Below are 22,251 nucleotides of genomic sequence, written 5' to 3' on the forward strand. Positions count from 1 at the left end.
AGGGTAGTGTAACAATTGGTCTACCAACAGATTAAACCCTCTGTGATGCCTAAACCTCAAGCAAAGTTCTTATTGGATCACCTGAGACTGTGTTGGATGGACAGTAAAATTCTCTCTCCTAGCATTATAAAAGTGCAGTGTTCTGGTGTCTGAATATCGATCTTATACTCAAACTGGACTTCCCGGATCAGATTTAATCATTTACCCTTACCTGAAATAAAACACCCCCCTTTGAGTATTGCCAATTCAAAGAAGTATAAACACTAGTTAGATGACATGTTGTACACTGGTTTATTTAAAACATTCTGTGACCTTTAATCTTCCTCAGGCTGCTAAGAGTGTTGCAATTTGTGCATTTTGCTATTCCTGGAGCAAGGAAGTAAAATGCTCTACAAAGTGCAAATTTGACAACGCAAATTTAACACCCTCAGAGTTAAAATTAACACTAAGCCAGGGTTTATATGGGAACCACTGGTTTAGTGTTAATTTAACACTTTTGAAAGTGTTAACATTATTAACACTATGACACTGTTACCAAACAAACTCTTATAGTGTAAAAAATATTGACACTGTAATAGATGAGTTAGCATTAATAACACTGTGACAGTGTTAACTAACAAACTCTTACAGTGTAAAATATTAACACCACAATGGATGACACTAGTTATCAGGTAACACTTAATGGTGGAAAATGTACTTAACCAGGGTTTACTATACTACTGTTAGAGTACATTGTCCTCTGGGATTAACACTATTAGAGTTAAAAATGTAAATACTCCAACCACCAATAATGCAATAATAGCTCCCAAAAAAAACTTCAATAGAAAAAAATATTTATTTTTCCTTTAAACAAGGGCTTCACATTCAATTGGACAAGATGCAGGGCACTCAAAACCCTGTAAAATAACCCTATACAATACTGCCCAAAACATGAGGTAGCTCGTACATGCTGCTTACCCTATACAATGCAGCTGTCTGGCACAACATAGAAAAATGAGTCTGTACCGTAAGACATCTGGATATCAAAGGGCTTTAAGTATCGCAAGTCATGAGGTCTGACAACTGAAACATTATGCATATTCTCAACAACATTAAAAGCATGGAAATGCTCAACAAATGTCATCTCCATTTCAGAGACCAAAAAGTAAACTTCATTTCTCAGAAAAATGCAAACAATCTTATTGAACACTGGGATTACATTAACAAAATCTGTGCAAACAACCAGACCTGTGTGATATTCAATACCATTATGTTTAACCCAAATTGTGATACTTAATTCACTGACATTACCATTTTCAACATTAGTCAATATTTTCGATTTGACAGGCCCAGACTCAATAGCTTTGACAGACAATGATTCCCAATGATAGGCAACTGCTATTTGATGTGTCTTTTCAAGGGACTTAATAATGTTTCTGATATTTTTAATGCTGGACTTAAAGAATTTGTGTTTTGTTTCATACCTCATAGTCCAAACATGCACTAAGGGACCACTTTGGCATTTACATTCAGGATAAAGGATCATAAAGTGATGTTTTGGGATCAAATTATTAACTGTAATAATCTGTGGTGCTCTTCAATAATAAGTGTTAAAAATACAGTCATTCCTTCTGTAATACATGGAGAAAATACTATGTTCACAATATGCAACAATAGTAACATTGTTTGACTGGCATTAAGCCCAATACCACTGCTAGTGCAAAACATGTTTATGTGTGTTGGCCGATTTTTTCTATCCATAAAGCCGTAGTTGAATGCATATACACGTTGGAGTATGTTTTCATTAGAGATAAAGTTCTGATTCAAATAATCAAACAATAACCTAATCTCATACTGTGCTACACCTTCTAAGATATTATGCATTATATCAAACACAAAGTTATCTGATACATTGAAGTATGACAAGGAATTGAGTATACTATTGCGTTTGACCCCAAAACAAGAATTTTCCCTTGGATTCTCAACACGATATCTGTAATGGTCCTCATTAGTTAATTTGGTGCACAACATCACTCGCACATCACTTTCTTTAAACACTGTTTGAGCAGATGCTTTAGCAATAAGACACATTCTGCAGTAGTAGTTGACAGAGATTGATTCCACATAACCCAAAATTGAGTTTAGACCTAAATTGTCGCCCGTTATTTGTGCAATTGTGCCATAGACAGGTTGTTCAGCAAATGACACTTTTATTCCACTGTGCTCTAGGACCTTTACATCTTCTATAAGAAAGAAATAAGATTCATCAGGGATGAGTTTAGATGTGGTGGTAAATTGTGTGTGAAATATGTGAAAGTGTGTGAAATATAAACATCCAGAGTGTGAAATATAAACATCCAAGCTTATGAATGCCTTGTTTTGACCCTAGTGGATTTGATGTTTCAAAGTCATCATAATAAACTTGAATTTGTAATGCATTTTTTTTTATTTAGAATACAATGGGTGATTTCTACAATATTTTCCATCACAGAAATCCTGGTAAAAGCTACCAAGAGCAGCAGATTTATTAATTTGGAAACACACTTCTTCATTCTTGAAAATGAACTCTAAAGTTTTTAACAAGGGTATGTAAATCAAAGTGTCATTTACTGGTACCTGCTCATAGACTCCAGATACTTTGTTTCTCTTTGAATCATACCTTACTCCTAAGTTAATTAGCTAACTTAAGCAGTTCAACAACACCCCATTTCTAACTAAAATATTTTGTCAATTTAGAGTTTGTGTTTAAGTCACTGAACAGATTGAAAGTCCTGTCGAAGACTTCTACTGTACCTCTACTGGGAACAGCAGGCACTGCACTTAATACTTGTTCTATAAGATTTGCATGAATTTCACTGACATACTCTTCCATGCTTTCAACAGATGACACAACCGTGTTGGCGACACCACTGCCCTGTAACTTTGCTATGATCGAAGCACACATATTTTTTGCCTGGTCTTTTGACATCTCAAATGTTGAGGGTTGATTTATCACATCTAAGTCCATGTCAGAGGCATCTTCTTGTGAGCTCTGCTCACCTAAATCTGACTGATGTGGTGTTTGCATATCAACATTGTTGCTTGCACCCACGTTAACAGTACTATGACAACCATTTAAATGCTTTCTAAAACCTGCATAACTTTTAAATTGCAATGAACAGCCTTCTTGAGCACAAATAACAACAAATGTTTTGCCAAGGTATAACCCATGAAAAAACTTAAGGTGCTGAATTAATGCACTAGCTGCATCATGCAAGGATCTAAAAATATGATCTATACATTGTTTAAGAACTTGGCTCCTAGTTTCTACCTCTGAACATGGCTCAAATTAGCCTTTGTTTGATGTGCATATGCATATATACACTGTTCAAGAATTTGGCTCTTAGCTCCTATTCATAAACTTGGCTCTCAATTCCTTCACCTTTGAACTCTCTTTAGTGGTATCAACATCGATACTGTAGACCGTTGTCTGGAGGAATGTGTACATGTTGAGAGCATCATTGTAACTTACACTGAAAACGAAGTGTACTTTAAAGAGTTCATCAAAGGCTGCTAATGATGTTGTTCCCTGGCAGGGAATGAGCTTCTTATCTATCACAATGTAGTAAGCACTGATGGCCTGCTTGCCAGTTCCAGAAGCAAGAAGGTATGGCTGGCGATGTCCCCTCTGGTTCTCTAGTTCTTCAAGGCTCCTGCATGATTGTGAGAAAAATTACATGTTAAGTTGCATCGTAATATTGTCTTATTCTGTCCCATGTTTACAACTTCATTCACAATTAAATTTGTTCTTACCTTGTGAAACACAACTATGTGGTCCATAGCCTGAGCTGCGCCGATCTTCTGTGTTTTCTTTTTAGTAGGTTGAGGTGGCAGGATATGCAGGAGCAGAAGGAATGATGCCATATCACTGCCCCACTCTGTAAAAAGAAATAAATCTTGATTCACAAGTTTTGGAAGGAAATTCCAAACTTAATTTCCAAGCCATTTAACCTACTGCTGCTGACCCTCTCAGGATATCAGGACCCAAAGGACCATTTAATTCATTTTGTCATCAGCCGTTTAGTCTCAAGTCACAAATGGATAGCTTGGATTTTTTTGTGTGGTTGTATGAAGTATGTATGGATAGTCAGTATATTAACTACAGGAGATGGCAATAAGAGTGCCCCCCCTTTGATCCGTCTTTGGCCATTAATTAAATACCTGGGTGATCCTCATCATTGTTCTGATTCCTGGCAGACCTCAGCAAACTCTGGAGTACTGGGGTGGTCGTAAGGCTCTCTGATTCTCTGATCACCTTTCTTTTGAAGGAATAATGCCACTTCTTAAGCAGTTTGGCAGCAGTTTCTGGTCCAAAGACGAGGCTGAAATCTTGATGTATCTGCAGTAACAGAGACATGAAAGAACATGTTTGGTCAAATTTCTGACAATCACATACTAAGGTCATGACTATGATGTCAATATTTACCAGTCCTTTCGTGTCTAGCAGCCTTGGAAACACTGAGAATATGTTGTGTGACTCATCAGGATTGTGAATGAGGCACTGTCTCTACTCAAAGGTTTCCTTCATCTTCTGCAGGATGATTTCTCTGTCACTGGTGTGGTTCATTAAGAATATGACCTCTTTACAATGCTCCTTATCAAACTGACCACCAATCTGAGGCAGCTTTCTCTCCTATCTTGGACCACCTCCTCTTGCCATCTGTGTTTTTGGTTCCTTGGGCCCAAGTTTTGTCTTCCTCTGAATTGTATTGAGCCGCCATGCCAGAAATCCAGAGCCACTTTGGCTGTTGTAAAAATGTTCCTAACCAAGGACAGACATAATTACGTTTGTTCATAATCAGCTATAGTTGGAACGAGCTTGCAACAATGTGTATAGGAGAAATTAAATTCAGGCACTGGAACAGTTTTTTGATGATTCTGAAACAGACACCCCATTATCACTGTCAATAACATTAGAGAATGTACTGATGCTATTTTTGTGTGATACCATCCCCCCTAAGAGAGTGGTGACGTGAAACAGCAGAGCTACACACCTAGTTAAGAAACTAAAATGTTAAAATTAAAGACAAAAGTTTTATTTAGGTGGATGTGATAAACTAGCAACCAAACGTATTTGTGCATTAATAATCGAAGAATGAATTTAACACTAATATACAGTGTCAAATAATCTACTCAATAATTTCTTAATGCAAAAATACATTTAAAATAAGGACTATAATAAAGACAAATACAAAACTTACATATCCTTTCCGGGAACTAGGGTCTTTTAATGCAGGGAATAAGGTGACAATTCCCAGGGCATATTTCTCTTTAGTGATTCGCTGAGGAATTCTCCTGCAAATATAAAATAAAAATAAAATAGTGCTTTATCAGGCTGAAATTATTACCACATTACCACCACTTTAGGGGGGTTAAGTACCTGGCAACTATCTAACCCTGGTACCATAAACTTACCCTTCTGTCTCAACCATGTGTGCTGCAAGAATATTGATTGTCTGCCTTCTTCTACTGTCACATAAAGACACTGTTTCTTCATATTCTTCAAGCACTGATGTCCCTCCTGGTTTTGTCTGTAGAATCTGCTTTATCAGCTAAACAGATTGCAAAAACAGCAGTTTTAAATTTAAACCTAGAATAGCAAATTAGTTTCAGGCGTCATTAGGATAGGACTATAATGATTATGTTTAGCCAAATCTGAAAGGAAAAACCTGATTTTTGCGATTGCAATATTAAGCTTTCAAAATGTTTTAGTTTGCTGAATGGCAATTAATATATATGTATTAGATATTTTTTATCAGGTACATGCAATAAAATCATAAAGGTGATAACTATGAAAATTTTGAAATGATCTACAGTAGACATCTGATGATAAACTTACATCTCTGGCTAAAGAACTCTGAAATGCCTCTTCATCATCTCTCATTCGCTTGGGAGGTCTTGATCTTTCATTGTCACTGCTACTCATGGACATGGAGCGCAAACTCCCACTGTGAGGATGGTGGTGTGGCTGGAGGTGACAGAGATTCACTGGAGTCTACTAAAAGATAAACAATTAACCTCATTTCCAGAATTGTTGTGAATTTGGATTTTGAATAAGCCACGCTAGAAACTCTGACTTAGATCTTTCCTGAGTGAACAGTTGAGAGTCTAGAGAGGAAATCTGTTTTGAACACTGCTGTTAATACAATGTAAAACCAAACCCTTTTAATTTTACCATTGTAGTGACTGTCCTTGATAACAAAGCAAATCCCTGCCACTGTGGATAAGTCTGCAGACACTGCTGCATCCACCTCAGTGCCAGAATCATCTTCAACTGTAATCTTGTCCACAGGGATGGAGAACTTCTCTCTCACTAAGTGATGAGGTTAAAAGACAACATAGTAAATTGTTTAAATCATCAAATATAACTGCCAGTCAGTATGAATTACTGGTTAGTCATACATCAGCCATATACCGTTACCGTCATAAACGAATTCCTCAAAGTCAGCATGTTGTAATTTGATGTATTTCTTGCGGTTTTGATACTGCACCTTAATGATCATTTTGCCATCTACAATATGAGCCTGTAGAGAAAGAGGGATGACAGATCTTATCTCTTCAGTGCTAACATAATTGATAGATATTTGTCTTTTAACAGTAAACAACGGTCGAAAAACCACACGAAAACTACACTAAAATATACTTTTTCTAACTGAAGCTGATGAGTATGCAAATGTTCTCTCTCTCGTCTGGTCAATATTAAATGCCGTAACAAGAAGCAAGCTAGTACAAGTTAACGGTAATTCACCAACATGTTGCTGATGAGAAGACCTCATATGAACGCCCCCCTCGTGAAAATGTCTGGGAGCTCCAAGTTCACGAGCCGTGTACACGGTTTCCCATGTCATAATCACGACTTCGATTTGACGGCAGCAATTCAATTTAAACAATGATATAAAGTCATTTCTGATAACCCCGGGACACAGCCGCGTCAGTTGAAACAATGATAGGAGAAAGCGGTTTAAAAGAACAAATTTCTCGACCCAGACAGCTTAAAACAATTTCCAAAAAGAGTTTCGTTAGCTTACCGCTAGTCAATGTGTCTTAAGATGAAATGAAACAAATGCTAACAGTCAACATTATCATCAGTGTGCACGTCTGGGCATGTCTGTTTAACGTGCAAGGAGATGGCGGCCACTTGTTAGCAATACAAAAATGTTTCATCATGTATCCAAAAATTGAAAAAAACAAACACATTTTAAAGCAAAATAACAATAAAACGGCAAACTTTAGTCACGAGATACTTACCGATCTTTTGTTCTCATACTCTATGCAAGTGAAAGAAAGTGGCTGCCTTCAAATTCCTCTCAGAGCGTACCTGTCCAAAAACCCGGATGTTCGACACAACTCTCATGAGTGTTGAGTACCGTAAACTCTGCAATGGAACACCCACATTATTAGGTTTTTCATCAGTACAGAGCTCGTTTCTATCAAAACTAACACCAGTGCCTTAAGACTTAACTCCTAAAGTGGCTTAACACTGGAATTTTAACACTGGTGATTTTGCTGTGTAGGGTGATGCTTCTGGAAAATCAGATATTCTCGAATTTCTATTACTTTTAGGCACTAATTCTAACATATGTTGTGTAAGTCAGGTTTAGGTTTAGTTAGATTCGAGAGGTTACCTAATGATTCTTCCATACCTTTGCTTTGACTCAGACAAGCCCTCATTAGAAGTGAGTGCAACAAGATGTGTAAAGGGAACACTAGTGCTGGAGTTGAGACATCAGAGCCATATCTGTGTTCTGTGTTTTTGGCAGTATTTAAGTGTACATAAACACATTCCTACAGTTGATTTGATTGTTCCAGTGGTTCAAATAAACACTAAAAATTCTATTGTGTCCAGTCTCCTTTGTATTTCTCATCCATATAGCTTTAGCATCTTCTACACTTAAATTTGCACTCACTGGAAATTGGGGCACCAACCTGAATTGAAGGAAAATAGATTAACTGAATTAAGTCTTATAATCAGAAGTAATATGTTCTCAATTCAGTCAACTCTCTCTCTCTGCTTTGAAGGAATACACAAGTCTGTAACTGGTGATGAAGGAATATATAGCTAAATGTCTAAGTGACTGAATAAATGAGGCAATAATAATGACAACACAAATGGTTAGAATCAAACTGATGAATAAAGACTATATTAAATGAACAGATCAGTTAAGTCTGGCAATAGTGAAATGAAGCATGTGATTTAGAGTTACCAGAGGGTGGCTGAGCACCACAGGATGCAGATAATAGGAGTGCAGATAATAGGGCTGATTTTTGCAAGCAGGCAGATGTATGTGGGCTACACTACCACTGCTGGTTTTTGTGTGTTTGCTTATGGTGGGATTGTTGGGTCTCTTTCTGTAAATATAATAATATAAAGAGTATGGTCTAGACCTCCTCTTTATGAAAAGTGCCTTGAGATAACTTTTGTTGTGATTCGGCACTATACAAATAAAACTGACTTGACTTGAACTGACTTGATCCATCTTTGTTGTAGTTGGATAGAACTACATCTCAGCTTCACTTTCCCTAACTAGACTTGTTGAAAGTTATTTTGTTGTGTGAATGACAAAATTTCCAAAATGATCAAAGCTAGATTTCCTGTACAAAAAAATATACATATTAAAAAAACTTGGGCTTATTCCGTTAGATATGGAATTATAAACTAAGGCTTGTGGCCTACGTCTTAACAAAGAGGGAAAAAAAATGTAGGGATATACAGTCTAAGAAAAAAAAATGCTGGAGCAAAGGCTTGGTGAGCTGTTATAAGAATAAAAACCAAAAGGAAAAGTGTGCATGAAAACTGCAAGTGACAAAGGGGTCAGGAACAGTCAGCTTTTTTTAAATCAACCAGCAGGTCTAAGAGTGTTTTATAGGCAGTAGAAGCTCAAATTTTGAGTAAGAACTGATTGAACACCACTCAAAACTGAGCACACGTCAAGTCAGTGATGTATGGAACCCATTCAGTTAACAGGATATAAGCTATTTCAATTACAAGTGGCATGTGTGAGTTGTATTGTGATTGCAACAACAGAAGAGGAAGAGGAGTGCGTGTTAGAGGTGGTGGACGAGGAGGAAGAGGACAAGGACGAGGAAGACCAAGAACAAGAGCTATGTGTAATTTCAGATGAAATTAGAGCAACGATCATAGATTACGTTCTAGTTCATGGCATGACTATCAGAGAAGCAAGACAACATGTGAAACCAAATTTAAACAGGTTATCAGTGGCCTCCATTGTCAGGACATTCAGAGAAAAAAAACAGGTTTCATGATTTTTGGAAAATCATAGTAAAATCTCCTCTAGTCAATGGTTGCTGCATGTGATGATACAGGAGTGGAATCTTTTCAAGGCTGGATTCGGCAAAAGGACTCTTTCCCCGTTGCTTAGCAAAGGAGAGGACTGCCTGTGATGTATATGAAGTCCTGACCTGGCCGAGACATGATGCAGAGGCAGAATGAAAGATATTGCTTGCTGTAAAATCATAATGCAGTTTTTTATTTTTGCTGCAGGATTTCTTGTTTACATACATTTTCATAGGTACAAGAATGTGCAAATATCCCACAGCAAATAAAGATTTTTTTTCCTGCTATGCCCAGAGTACAATGTTTCACATTTGTTTATGTAGTGTGTAATGATTGCTGAGTAGGGTGTATGCATTAGCTGGCTTTGTGTGTCTTCTGACAAAGTTAAAACAGTTTTGAATCAATTATTTGATTTTGTAAGACAAGTCGAAGGTTTTGAGAGTGTAGCTTGAGTTTTGGAGTTTGTGTTTACTGTTTTGAGGAAAGTAGAGGAAATTTCAGAAAATGGATTTTGGAAATTCAGAAAAACTGTATTAGTGTTTTGGTCTCTGGAGGTTACAATACACATGTTTAAATGAAATTAAGTTCATCTTGTTTTGTTTTTTGGTTTTTTTTTTTTGCAAAATACATGATGATAGTACATCTGAGAGGTGCCTGTTGCATTAAGTGGTACAACAAGATTACTGAATTTCCACTTCAGTTGTGTTTTTCTAAGTGTAAAAGTGTACTAATGGATAATTCAGTTCAGTTCAATTTTACTTACATAGCACCAAATCATGACTTATTATTTCAAGGCATTTTATAGACTAAGGTCAAGACCTTGCAATATTACAGAAAGAGAAACCCGACCACCTTGCAGCAAGAGGGTTCCAGGTTCGAACCCTAGTTCGCCCAGGACTTTTCTGTCTGAAGTTTCCATGTTCTCCCTGTACCTGTATGAGTTTTCTATCGCCCATTTTCACATCCCATCAGTGATATCATTTCACTGTGGGTTGCCCTGCTAGTTTGTGAGTATCTGCCTCTGCTTGCTAGGAAGATCTCACAGACATGGTGGGAGATGGGGACGAGGGCGAGGGTTGGTTGACCTCAGGTCTCCCCACTAGGGTGGGGAAGTGGGGGTTTGTAAGAATCTATCAAATAGTGGACTTTCACAGTAACAATTAGTAAAATCTGTTATGGGTAGGAAGCTAGGAAGGTGTGGCCACCCCCTTCGCCTCAACTTCTGCCTCCCTCACAGTTGTGTACTGCCAAAAGAAAACCACCATATTTGCCCAAAGATCTCTGGTGTCAACAGAGTTAACTGTCAGAGTTAACAAGAGAAAAAAGAAAGAGATGTGGATACAGAGGATGAAGACAGAGAAAGTAGAGAATCAGAGAGATCAGATGTGTATTTAAGATGAGACAAAATTGGGGTGTCCACACACTTTTGGCAATGTGACTGTATGATATAAAATCTTGTTCTTCTCAAACTGTAAGTAAATCAGATGTAGTACTCCTTCATCTTGTCCCTGAGGGAATTGTGGAGGTGAATCTCTGTCCCGTTGTCCATCTCAGTGCTATTGCATTGCTCCCTCTCCTTAATACTGTTGCAGCTCCTCTGGGCCCACCGCCTGTACAGAAGGTGGGTCACCACAGCCAGGATGTAAAATGTGATGAATACCACCACAGTCACCACACCTGAGGAGCAACCAGAACACACATTTATATATATGGATATCAGTCCAGTTTATCAGTCCAGTTTCAAGAACTATCAAATAGTTCCAAATGTTAAAGAAATAGTAGTCTATTTCAATCAATCCTGCACTGTGTTGCAGCACAGATAGCAGTCCTGGCCTATGCAGTGGGGGCAGGGGGAATGCATGTTTGATCATTATTATACATTATAGGTGGCCATGTTAGAACTATGCCAATAACCGCCACTCAGCACTCTCCCTGTTATGATACACTGACAGTTTGTGAATCCTGCAGAGTTTTCCCCCAGTGAAAATGTTCTGTGAAGCACAGAATTTCAAATATGAATACATCTGCTCAAAGATTTTCTTTTTTTTTACTCAAATTCACATTTTTGGACATGTTGAAGATCTGACAGTCATCAGTTATTTTCTATATGTAATAGTGTACAATTTTACATACAACCATCTGCAATTAACTATCACTCTAGTGCCAGATTGAGAAGTAGAATATGAAATGGTCTAATATTAAGCATGTTTCATTTCTAAAATTATTTTAAAACTTTATTTTCCATCAGATTTGATAATTTACATGCAAAATTATGATTGAAGAGAGAAGTTTTTACTGACCTATGATATGCTTATTGATTAGCAGATAAAACTGTTGAATAATTAATCAAAACTGAGAAGTTTGATGTGCATATAAGAGGGTTTCTGGGGTTAGTCTGCAACAATCTACTGCTTGTCAAGCCTGTGAATATTCTCATTCATCCAGGTCATAGTTATCTCAAGGAAGTTTTAATCGATTTCGATTGGGCTGGAAGACACTGGCTTGATCAAGGAGACGTGAAAGGTGGGGTGGTGGGTAGCTTGAGCTTAACTGTGGATGGGTTGATGATAGATTCAATTTCATAGGAACCAATATAGCGGGGAGCTAGCTTACGGGACTCCACTTGAAGGGGCAGGTCTCTGGACGACAACCAAATACGTTGGCCAGGAACATATTCAGGCACTGGTGAGCGTTGGCGGTCGGCCAACCGGCGGTTTCGAACCGCTGTATGCAGCAGTGCTGTCCGGGCTTCCCTCCACACTCTGCGGCACCGGCGCAGATGGGCACGAACAGAGGGAACAGCTACTTCCTCCTCCTGGGAAGGGAACAGAGGGGGTTGGAAACCCAGCATCACCATGAAGGGGGTAATACCTGTAGCTGAGCTTGTGAGGGAGTTGTGGACATGTTCTATCCAAGGGAGGTGAGTACTCCAAGATGCAGGGTGCCAGGCTGTGACATACCGAAGGGCTGCCTCGAGGTCTTGATTTACCCACTCTGTCTGGCCATTGGTTTGCAGATGATACTCAGAACTCAGACTAACGGATGCCCCCAGAGCCTTGCAGAATGCCTTCCAGACTTGAGAGGTGAACTGGGGCCCTCTGTCAGAGACGATGTCCCAGGGCAAACCATGGAAACTGAACACATGAAGTGTGAGAAGATCTGCAGTCTCCTGGACTGTGGGGAGCTTAACAAGAGGGACAAAGTGGACACCCTTGGAGAAGCGATTGACAGTAGTGAGTATAACTATTACCTGCAGAAGGGGGCAGGCCAGTGACAAAGTCCAAAGCTATGTGGGACCAGGGACGGTTCGGGATGGGCAAGGGACGTAGGAGCCCAGCAGGTAGCTGGTAGGATGCCTTACTCCAGGCACAGATGGAACAGGCTGCCACAAAGTCCTTGGTATCTCTAGTGAGAGTTGGCCACCAGAACCTCTGCCCGGATGAACTTGACGGTACGCAGGGTGCCAGGGTGACAGGCCAGCTTAGAACAGTGTCCCCACTGGAGTACATGTGACCTAACAGACTCAGGCACAAACAGAAGATTAGGGAGATACAGTTGTGTTCAAAATAATAGCAGTCCAACATGACTAACCAGATCAATCACTGTTTTTGGTTGAAATTATATTATTACATGGCAAATAATTTACCAGTAGATGTAGTAGAGTCAGAGAAACCAACAGACCCAACATTCATGATATGCATGTTCCTGAGTCTGTGTAATTGAATAATTAGTTGAAAGGGGCGTGTTCAAAATAATAGCAGTGTGGAGTTCAATCAGTGAGGTCATTCATTATGTGAAGAAACAGGTGTCATTCAGGTGGCCCTTATTTAAGGATGAAGCCAGCACATGTTGTACATGCAATTCCCTCTGAAAACCTGAGAAAGATGGGTCGTTCCAGACATTGTTCAGAGGAACAGCATGCTTTAATTAAAACGTTGATTGGAGAGGGGAAAACATATAAAGAAGTGTGGAAAATGATAGGCTGCTCAGCTAAAATGATCTCCAATGCTTTAAAATGGAAAGCAAAACCAGAGAGACGTGGAAGAAAACGGAAGACTACCATTCGAATGGATCCAACAATAGCCAGAATGGCAAAAACTCGGCCAATGATCAGCTCCAGGGAAATCAAAGACAGTCTGAAGTTACCTGTGAGTACTGTGACAATTAGAAGACACTTGTGTGAGGCTAATCTATCGGCAAGAAGCCCCTGCAAAGTCCCACTGTTAAAAAAAAGACGTGCTGAAGAGGATACAATTTGCCAAAGAACATATCGACTGGCCTAAAGAGAAATGGAGAAACATTGTGTGGACTGATGAAAGTAAGATTGTTCTTTTTGGGTCCAAGGGCCGCAGACAGTTTCTCAGACAACCCCCAAACACTGAATTCAAGCCACAGTACACTCTGAAGACCGTGAAGCATGGTGGTACAAGCATCATGATATGGGGCTGTTTCTCTTACTATGGTGTCGGGCCTATTTATCACATACCAGGGATCATGGATCAATTTGCTTATATCAAAATACTTGAAGAGGTCATACTGCCTTATGCTGAAGAGGAAATGCAGTTGAAATGGGTGTTTGGAAAAGACAACGACCCCAAACACACCAGTAAATGAGCAGCATCTTAGTTCCAGACCAACAAAATTAAGGTTATGAGTGGCCAGCCCAATCCCTGGACCTTAATCCAATAGAAAAGTTGTGGGGTGACATCAAAAATGCTGTTTCTGAGGCAAAACCAAGAAATGCAGAGGAATTGTGGAAGGTTGTCAAATCATCCTGGGCTGGAATACCTGTTTACAGGTGCCAGAAGTTGGTCAGCTCCATGCGGCACAGATGTGAAGCAGTTCTCAAAAACAGTGGTTATACAACTAAATATTAGTTTAGTGATTCACAGGAATGCTAAATCTTAACGTTTTTTTTTTTCAGTTTATTGAGTAAATATTTGAGTTTGTAACGAAAAATGCAGACACTGCTATTTTTTTGAACAGCCCAATATCATATTTTCCTTCATTTTCTGTAAAGTAATTAAAATATTGATACATTTTTCTTTATGTTTTGATGTAAAATATAATGTGCAGTGTTCCCAATGAATGGCAATAAAAAATATTTTAAGGATTTTGAGCTTTACTCACGTTTTAAAAAACACTGCTATTATTTTGAACACAACTGTATGTTACCTGGGCCTGGCTGAGACTGCTGAGCCTCCCTCACCAGCGTCTCCACCTCCTAGTAGGCAGCTGATACTATGCAGGACGGCGGCAGTATAGTTTCCGGTGGGCTGGTGGATGACTCTGGACTGGTCTGACAGGAGAGTGCATCAGGCTTTAGATTGCAGATACCTGAACAATAGGAAAGAGTAAAATTAAATCTGCCGAGGAACAGGGCCCACCGAGCCTGCGGGTGGTTTGCAGATAGGCCAAGTTCTTATCATCAGTCCAAACGACAAAGGGATGTTCTGCCCCCTCCAACCAGTGTCGCCACTCTTCAAGAGCCAGAACCACAGCCAGGAGCTCCCTGTTTCCAACATCATAGTTTCTCTCTGCTGGGGATAAGCAGCAAGAGAGAAAAAAAAAGGCACAGGGGTGAAGTTTCTGATCCACCACCGAGCGGTGAGAGAACTGCCCTGACCCCCGTCTCTGAGGCATCCACCTCGACAACAAACTGCTTGGATGGGTCTGGGTGCACTAGAACTGGTGCAGAGGTGAAACTAGACTTGAGGCTAGAAAAGGCTGACTCAGCTTCAGGAGTCCAGGAAAAAGTGAGTGAAGTAGAGGTTAGTCTAGTTAAGGGTGGTGCTACCTTGCTGTAATTCTGAATAAATCGGCAGTAGAAATTGGCAAAACCCAAAAACCTCTGGAGTTGCTTGCAGGTCTCTGGTCAGGGCCACTCCACCATTTCCTGCACCTTAGCTGGGTCTGGATGCATCTGGCCCCTCTCCACAATGGAACCTAAAAAGCTGACAGATTGAGTGTGAAAATGGCACTTCTCGGCCTTGACAGTTTATTTTCATAGAGTCTCTGGAGAACAGACCTGACGTGATGGTAATGCTCCGATGGGGTGCAAGAAAAAAAAAATCAGTATGTCATCCAAATGCATACTTATTTAACATGTCTGAGCACATCATTAACTAACACCTGGAAAACAGTGGGGGCATTGGTGAGACCAAAACAAAAAAACCCCCACTCCCACAGGGGAGAAGGCCGGCAGCAAGAGATTCCCCTATGTATTTTTCCATAGCCTCCTTCTTAGGGCGGGAGATGTTAGAGGCAGCTGGAGGGAAGAGGGGCGACAGGAAGGAGTTCAATCGCACAGTCGTAAGGGCGGTGAGGGGGTAGGGAGACTGCATGTAGCTTGCAGAAAACCTCTGCTAAATCATGATACTGTGGGGGTACCCTGGTCAAGTCAGGGGGATCCAGAGGAGCTGGGGTGAAGGTCTTAGGGCCAGACAGAGCAGATCTGCAACAGGTGGAATGACAAAAGGGACTCCAGCCGGTGATGGTGCCCTTAGACCAGTCTATTTGGGGATTGTATCTGCGGAGCCAAGGCTGGCCAAGAGATGACTGGATCAGGAACACTTGAATGCTCTCTCTGTGATTGCCTGAACACAGCAAGGTGAGGGGTCGGGTGAGGTGAGTCACACGGGAGAGGAGCCTACCATCCAGGGCAGTAAGCTCCTTAGGTGAAGGAAGCTCCTCCAAGGGCAAGGGACTGAGACGGGAACCAGACGCTGGGGCTTGGGCTGGTAGACGGGACTGGGGAGTGAATGAGGGGGCTGCTACCCGACTTGCTCTCTCCCTACGTCTCTCCCTCAGACGGTTATCTAGTCTGGTAGCTAAGGAAATTAAAGCGTGTAGGGACGAGGTCTCATCACGGACTTCAAGTTCATTTTTAAGACTCTCGGAAAAACCGTAAGCGAACACACTTTGCAGCGAGACCTCGTCCCAACCACTCTGCACCGCCAGCGTTCTAAACTCGATAGCATATTCAGCTACCAAGCGAGAACTTTGTCGGAGTTTTAACAGTCTGTTGGCGGCTTCTCTACCCCTCACGGGATGATCAAAGACCTTCCTCCTCTCATTCACAAACTCAGGGTAAGAAAAAGAAAAATGTGAGTCTCTCCCCCATAAGGCAGCGGCCCACGATGCGGCTCTGCCAGAGATGAGACTCACAATGTAAGCAACCTTAGACTGATCGGTAAAATAAGTGGTGGGCTGCTGCTCAAAAACTAAAAAACACTAACAGAAAACGACTACAGAACCCTAACTCACCGTGATAACGCTCTGGAGTGGGAATGTACGGCTCTCAGGAGGCTGGGGGGAAAGTCGGGCCGGAAGGAGGGTGGGGTGGAGTGGAGCGGCAGCCGGCAAAGGTTTTGAGGATAGACGGGAGGTGACCAGCTCCAACTGGCCGCTGAGTGCTTCACACAAGCTCCCAGATTCTTAAGCGAGTCCATGACGTCTGCTAAGGCTTTCTCGTGCTGCCCCACGAGGATACCTTGAACAGACAAAGCCTGCCGAAGTGCGTCGGAGTCCGCGGGGTCCGTATGGCCAGATCGTTCTGTCATGGTCAGGCTAAAGCTAGGGCTGAACCCCAGAAAGCAGACTCGGGACACAGGCACAGATGGAGTTAGGGAGTAAAGAAATCCCAAGGTTTATTAATAAAGTTGGATGAGGGGATGGGAACCGGGCCCGGGTGACGAGGAGGGAGCAAATCCGGATTGGCCAGGATGCCGGGCCGATGTTTCCGGGGAAAGTGGGGAGACCAGCCGGGAGACCGGAGAGACTGGCAACCGAGTTCACCGAAACATTAGTTCCGCATTTTTATAGTTTTTTTTATAAAACATAAATCTCCTCCCACCTCCATCCGATTAAAAATTAGTCAAATAGAAATTGTCAAATAGAAATCATCGAATAGTCGATTCTTAAAAATAGATGACAACTATGTTTACCGTGTTGATTGACTAATTGATTATTCATGCGCATACCTATTATTTAATTATTTTATGTCTCATTTACATTGCTTGTAGGTTTTTAGCTCGCTGGTAGTGAGTGCTTTTTTTCTTTTTTTTCACTGAAAAATTCAAATTTTAATTCAATATATTGGAACAGCCTGCTCAAAGCTAACAGACCCCTTGGTAAGTGGCTACCCAAATAGGAGCCGGAATGGGAACTGTAACAAATTTTGAAACGGCCATCTGAGCCCTATGGAAGTGCATGATATTCACCAAAGAAAAAGATAGCTGTGGGCTCCACTTCATGTTGGCACAGGGCTCAGAACCTACAGTCGTGTGCAGCATTGCACAATGTTTCCCATAGTATTTTTAACTAAATAAATATCAGAAAATATCCCTTAATTATCTCCATGAGCTAGCTCATAACTGTGTCTGTCTGCTGTATGGTGCCAAGCAGGTTGTACACTCTAATCCCGGATAAGTTGAGTTTACTTAAAAAATTTGAGGAAACCGGTTGCCTTAAAAAATTTAAGTAGTGGAAAATGAAAACTTAAGTACATCTAACTTAAAAGCTTAAAGGTATTGGAATTTCTGTTTTTAGTTCAGTACACTAAATGCCAAGTTGATTCAACTTAATTTTTTTTGCAAGGTCAACTGCTTTGCTCAACTATTGCACTTAACATCTGTAAGTTAAACACACTAAATTCCAAGTTGATTTAACTTTAAATAGTTTACAAGGTCAATTGTTTTGCACAATTGTTACACTTAATATCTTTAAGTTCAATGCAATTAAGTCCAAGTTGACTTAACTCAAACTCACGTGTAATGTTCATTTATTTCCCCAGTTAGTCCAGTTAATATCTTCAAGGCTTTAAATATTGAGAAAAAGAAAACAACAAAGTGGCATTGCTTTTGTGTTTTATTTTACTTAAGAACTTTTAGCTTCAGTGTCAAGCTATTCAAATTACAGTAAAATGTTTGCATTGTTTTAAAACTTAACTTAAAACTCTGAGCATTGCACTGTGCTACAGCATGGAGCCCCATGTTTTTAACAGATGAGCCTTGAATCCTTAGCTCCTGAAAAGATATTCTGCATAAAACATTAAAACACATTTAAAGGCCTAGAAACTATCCTTGTCAGCTGTTTTAGCTTTGGATGCTTGAATATGTTCTAACATGACAACAAATGACATCAAAATTCTTTGTCGAAAAAGTGTGCAAAAAAGTCTGAACAATAAGCTTCAAACTGTAGCAGAAAAATTCTTAACCATATTCAAGTTCACAATACTGCCACTGCTCACTTCTTAATGCTAGAAGTGGGTGAATATTCAATCTTCTTCTGAGACATCACAAGTATTTTCTTACAAGTCTGAAAACAACAACTAACATCTTTTTGAATGTAATCAAATCACAGTATCAGTGCCCCTCTATAACATGCAAACATAAACATAAGCAGCAACATGTCAAAAGTGCAACATTTCAACCAAGCACCTGATATCTGCACCAGTCAGGAACCGACTTTACACTGAGAGCTGGTTTTTCAAAGACTGAATTTTGGGTGCCAACTGAGTTTTACCCAGGCTGAACATCACCTGCTGGACAAAGGAGAAAGTATTTTTCATGTACTTGGGATAGTCCAGGTGCAGGGAGTAAATCAGCCCAAAAATGACGCAGAAGGCCTGAGGAAGGCTGGCCAGGTCATCCATCACAAGACTTCCTTCCAAGATGATTCCCACTTTGGATGGGTTCAACTGTGGGCTTTCTTCATCAATACAAAGGAGTCCCACTGGAGTTTGAATGTATGAGTCCTGGTCAGTTGCATCCTAAAGGAGGAAAGAAACAGATCAACAAAGAGGAGACAATCAAGACAGTTAAATAGTACCTTGTTGTACACAAAAACTGTCTTCAGGTGTAAATTTAGTGTTAGTTCATTTTGTTCATTCAAACTGTTTGAAGTAAAACTGTATTTGGCAGAAAAAGAAAAGTCTGAAACATTAAATTAATCCTATAACATATGGTATTCATTAATGGTTCAAAATGAAAATGGGCAGAAACAACATGCATCTGCAACATGTTCAACAAATTGATTTACTTACAGAGCATGTTTTGAAGAAGGCAGAAGCATCATCTCCCAAGATGACTGGCAGCCCTTGTCTGGGAGATAATGGACATTGAATACAACACACAGTAGAATGAACAGTTATTAAGGATACTCACATGTATTTAAAACACAATTTGACAAGTAAGACATGTAAGGAAAGAACAGAGGATAAGAGAATGATGGGTGGGTGGGGGTGGGTGCAGCGTTAAGGAATGAGATGCAGCGGTAAGGGATGAGTTGTGAATGAATAGAAAAGAGGAAAGAACAGCTGAAGATCATAGATCAGAGGTTGCAATACTTTAGCATAACCACACTCTTTGACTGTGGAGGTGTTGCACAGTAGAGCTAGTTGGATAGAGTTAAGGTTGGATCTATATTTTGCTGGTATGTTCGCAATAACCCAGTAAACTGCACACATCTTATGTTTCAACTTTGATGTTCCAAGAGGATTGGCTACTTCAAAGTCGTCAATGTAAAGGCCAAGAGCAACTGTGAACTCATCCTTTGAAAGAAGTGAATTTTCAATGAAGTACTGCCCATCTGCATATGACCTGTATTCCTGTGGGACATGGACTTTCTCTGACATAGCTTTGTCTAAAACATCAGTTTTGTTAAGCAACTTCTGTAGCATGGGAACAATTGGAACATATGCAAGAGGTTTTTTGCCTTTTTCCATAACATATTCAACTGGATTTACCAGTGGAAACTCTCTGCGCACATAGGCTGCTCTTTTTTTGGCAGTTCCTAAAGGTCAATCTTTAGAACAATGTGACATTATGTTACTTTCTGACACAGCACTGATAATCTCTTTAACAAATGTTTCATCCATGCAACAGTTATATTTGTTTAATACAGTCCTGACTCTGTTTTGTAGAAGTGGTTGTGACAGCTGATTGATTTGCCAAAGCTGTTGTACCACATCTTGCACAGCACTCTCTGGTATGTGCAAAACAGTTTGCATCTTTAGTAGAAGAGATGCTAAGTTATGCCCAAGCTGTTTTTCTAAATCATGGAGATCACGGTCAATGGTTACCTCATTGACCTCGTCTATGTCTTCAATATCACCTGCATCTGACATTTGCTCTTGTGAAGCATCATCATCATCATGACTTAAAACATCATCACCAACGATTTCCGACTTAAACCTCTTCCAGTTCTGTTCTTTGTGTACTTTGCTCTTGTGTGCTTTGAACGTGGAGTAAATACTGCTTTCAAAGTTACAGTCTTTATAAGGACATCTGACCTTATGGTTTACTTTTAGATGCACAGAATGCAGGTGAGTGAAAAACTCACTCTCTGAACAAGACTCAGCAAACTCACATGACTGACAACTAAACTTAACTGGCCCATCTGCTGGTTGCTGATCTGCAGTTTTGGTATGAATGCGGGACAAATGCACTTTAAGTGCATTTAGTGATTTAAACGTACACGGACATTCTTGATGTAAACAAGGGAATGGCTCTGTTCTCACGTAACTTCCATGTTTGAGTCTATAATGCTTAAACAGCTGTGCTCTCTTTTCACAGCTAAAAGTACAATACTTACACTTCAATTTTTTCAATTTCATTTATATAGCGCCATATCACAACAACAGTCATCTCAAGGCACTTTTCATATAGAGCAGGTCTAGACCGTACTCTTTAAAATAGGTATTTACAGAGAGAGACCCAACAAATCCCACCATGAGCAAGCACTAGGCGACGGTGGCAAGGAAAAACTTCCTGAATCATTGTGTTTGAATTCTGTTTTGAGCAGTTTTTCTGTAACATTTTAACTTTGAAACTGTGTATTTCTAATGTTCCCTAATAAGCTAACATTAACCTAAATGTTCTTTGTCAGATATATGAACTTACCAGTTTCAGTAGCACAGCGAGGAAAAACGGCTGGACGGCGTTTCCTCTCTCCCTGCACGCATGACAGCCCGCCTCACAGAACCGCGTTGTCTCAGTCCAGATCCCGGTGTGGTGTCTAGACGGTGAAAGTCGTTACAGCGATGTTTTATTGTTCACATAAAGCTAGAGTGAGAAAACTAGCTCTATCATAAGAAGCAGGCTAAGCTGAGCGATGAAAATCGAACATTAAAACAGTTTCCACTGCGACCAAACAACAACTTCCATCCGAGAAGTCGGCTAAAGGACAGCCAGCTAGCGCCTTCAAATGTCCGCCGAGCCTGTTCACATTAAACGTCTTCGCCCCACAAAGATAAAACAAAAAGTCCAGTTCCTCACCAGTAGTTCCTCCAATTCACGCAACAGTAATAACGGATGCAGCCCGGTCGGAGAGCGGTCGGACTCAGCACGGCGGTCCAGTTTGGACTATGCGTTGAACGCGGTCGCGGTCACGGCCGTTTACGTTCCCAGAATCCATCACGCCACAACAAATCGTCACGAATCAAAATCAAAAACAGTAATTTATTTTTATTTGCATTTTACAAATTAGCGTCGTTAAATGTAAAAATTGATGGGTTTTTTTTGTTTGTTTGTTTGATGTTGTCTTCTTTCTTTCTGTTTTTATTATCTATGTGGTTGTACATGTGTATGAACGAGTATGTGTAGGCATATAGAAAATGAAAAAAAAAACAAAAAAACAACTTACCTATAGTTTTAAAAGCAGATGGTCCAGTACTCTGCGACTGCAAGGGCCTCTCATAACTCAGTGGATTTGAAAAAGGGGTGTGGTATGACAAAAACTTTGAAATTTAAGGTAATTTAACTTAAAATTATTCATACATTCACCAGTAACTATTGATTAGTAGAATTTACTCAGGGCTGTATAGTAGTGGCATCTAACTTTATTTTTTAAGTGTATTGCAATTAAATATTTAATTAGCAATAAAATCCGGGCTAACAGTGTATACAGAAGGTTTTAAACACCTGTCTGCTACAGAC

General features: G+C 40.1%; 1 protein-coding gene and 1 long non-coding RNA gene across 5 annotated transcripts; both read right to left on the reverse strand.

Moving 5' to 3' along the window:
• Window positions 1-515: 515 nt before the first annotated feature.
• Window positions 516-8,021, reverse strand: LOC108897147 (uncharacterized). Of its 4 annotated transcripts, none has more exons than XM_018696605.2 (9): window positions 7,267-8,021; window positions 6,440-6,542; window positions 6,194-6,331; window positions 5,858-6,013; window positions 5,434-5,570; window positions 5,220-5,313; window positions 4,180-4,357; window positions 3,772-3,896; window positions 516-3,671 (listed from the first exon to the last, which is right to left on the reverse strand). In XM_018696605.2, the coding sequence occupies exons 3-9, from the start codon at window positions 6,284-6,286 to the stop codon at window positions 3,663-3,665; spliced, it is 792 nt and encodes a 263-aa protein (XP_018552121.1). In that variant the 5' UTR covers window positions 6,287-6,331; window positions 6,440-6,542; window positions 7,267-8,021; the 3' UTR covers window positions 516-3,662. The 4 variants fall into 4 exon arrangements, with proteins under 4 accessions (XP_018552121.1, XP_018552123.1, XP_050929809.1 ...); XM_018696607.2 differs by having other exon boundaries at window positions 5,858-5,986; window positions 7,267-8,020; XM_051073852.1 differs by lacking the exon at window positions 7,267-8,021 and having other exon boundaries at window positions 6,440-7,252.
• Window positions 8,022-18,257: 10,236 nt separating this feature from the next.
• Window positions 18,258-21,717, reverse strand: LOC108897133 (uncharacterized). The gene is made up of 4 exons (XR_001963244.2): window positions 21,592-21,717; window positions 21,217-21,331; window positions 19,359-19,416; window positions 18,258-19,085 (listed from the first exon to the last, which is right to left on the reverse strand). It is a non-coding gene; the product is annotated as an uncharacterized LOC108897133 (long non-coding RNA).
• Window positions 21,718-22,251: the final 534 nt, after the last annotated feature.

The sequence above is a fragment of the Lates calcarifer genome, linkage group LG1 (genome assembly GCF_001640805.2).
Source record: "Lates calcarifer isolate ASB-BC8 linkage group LG1, TLL_Latcal_v3, whole genome shotgun sequence".
Lineage (NCBI taxonomy): Eukaryota > Metazoa > Chordata > Actinopteri > Centropomidae > Lates > Lates calcarifer.

Coding starts and splice junctions, on each gene's coding strand:
- LOC108897147 (XM_018696605.2), bottom strand. CDS start 6,286: ATGATTCTGGCACTGAGGTGGATGCAGCAGTGTCTGCAGACTTATCCA. Junction 4,358..5,219: donor CTAGTTCCCGGAAAGGATAT/GTAAGTTTTGTA, acceptor CTGTTACTGCAG/ATACATCAAGATTTCAGCCT. Junction 3,897..4,179: donor CAATGATGAGGATCACCCAG/GTATTTAATTAA, acceptor TTCTTTTTACAG/AGTGGGGCAGTGATATGGCA.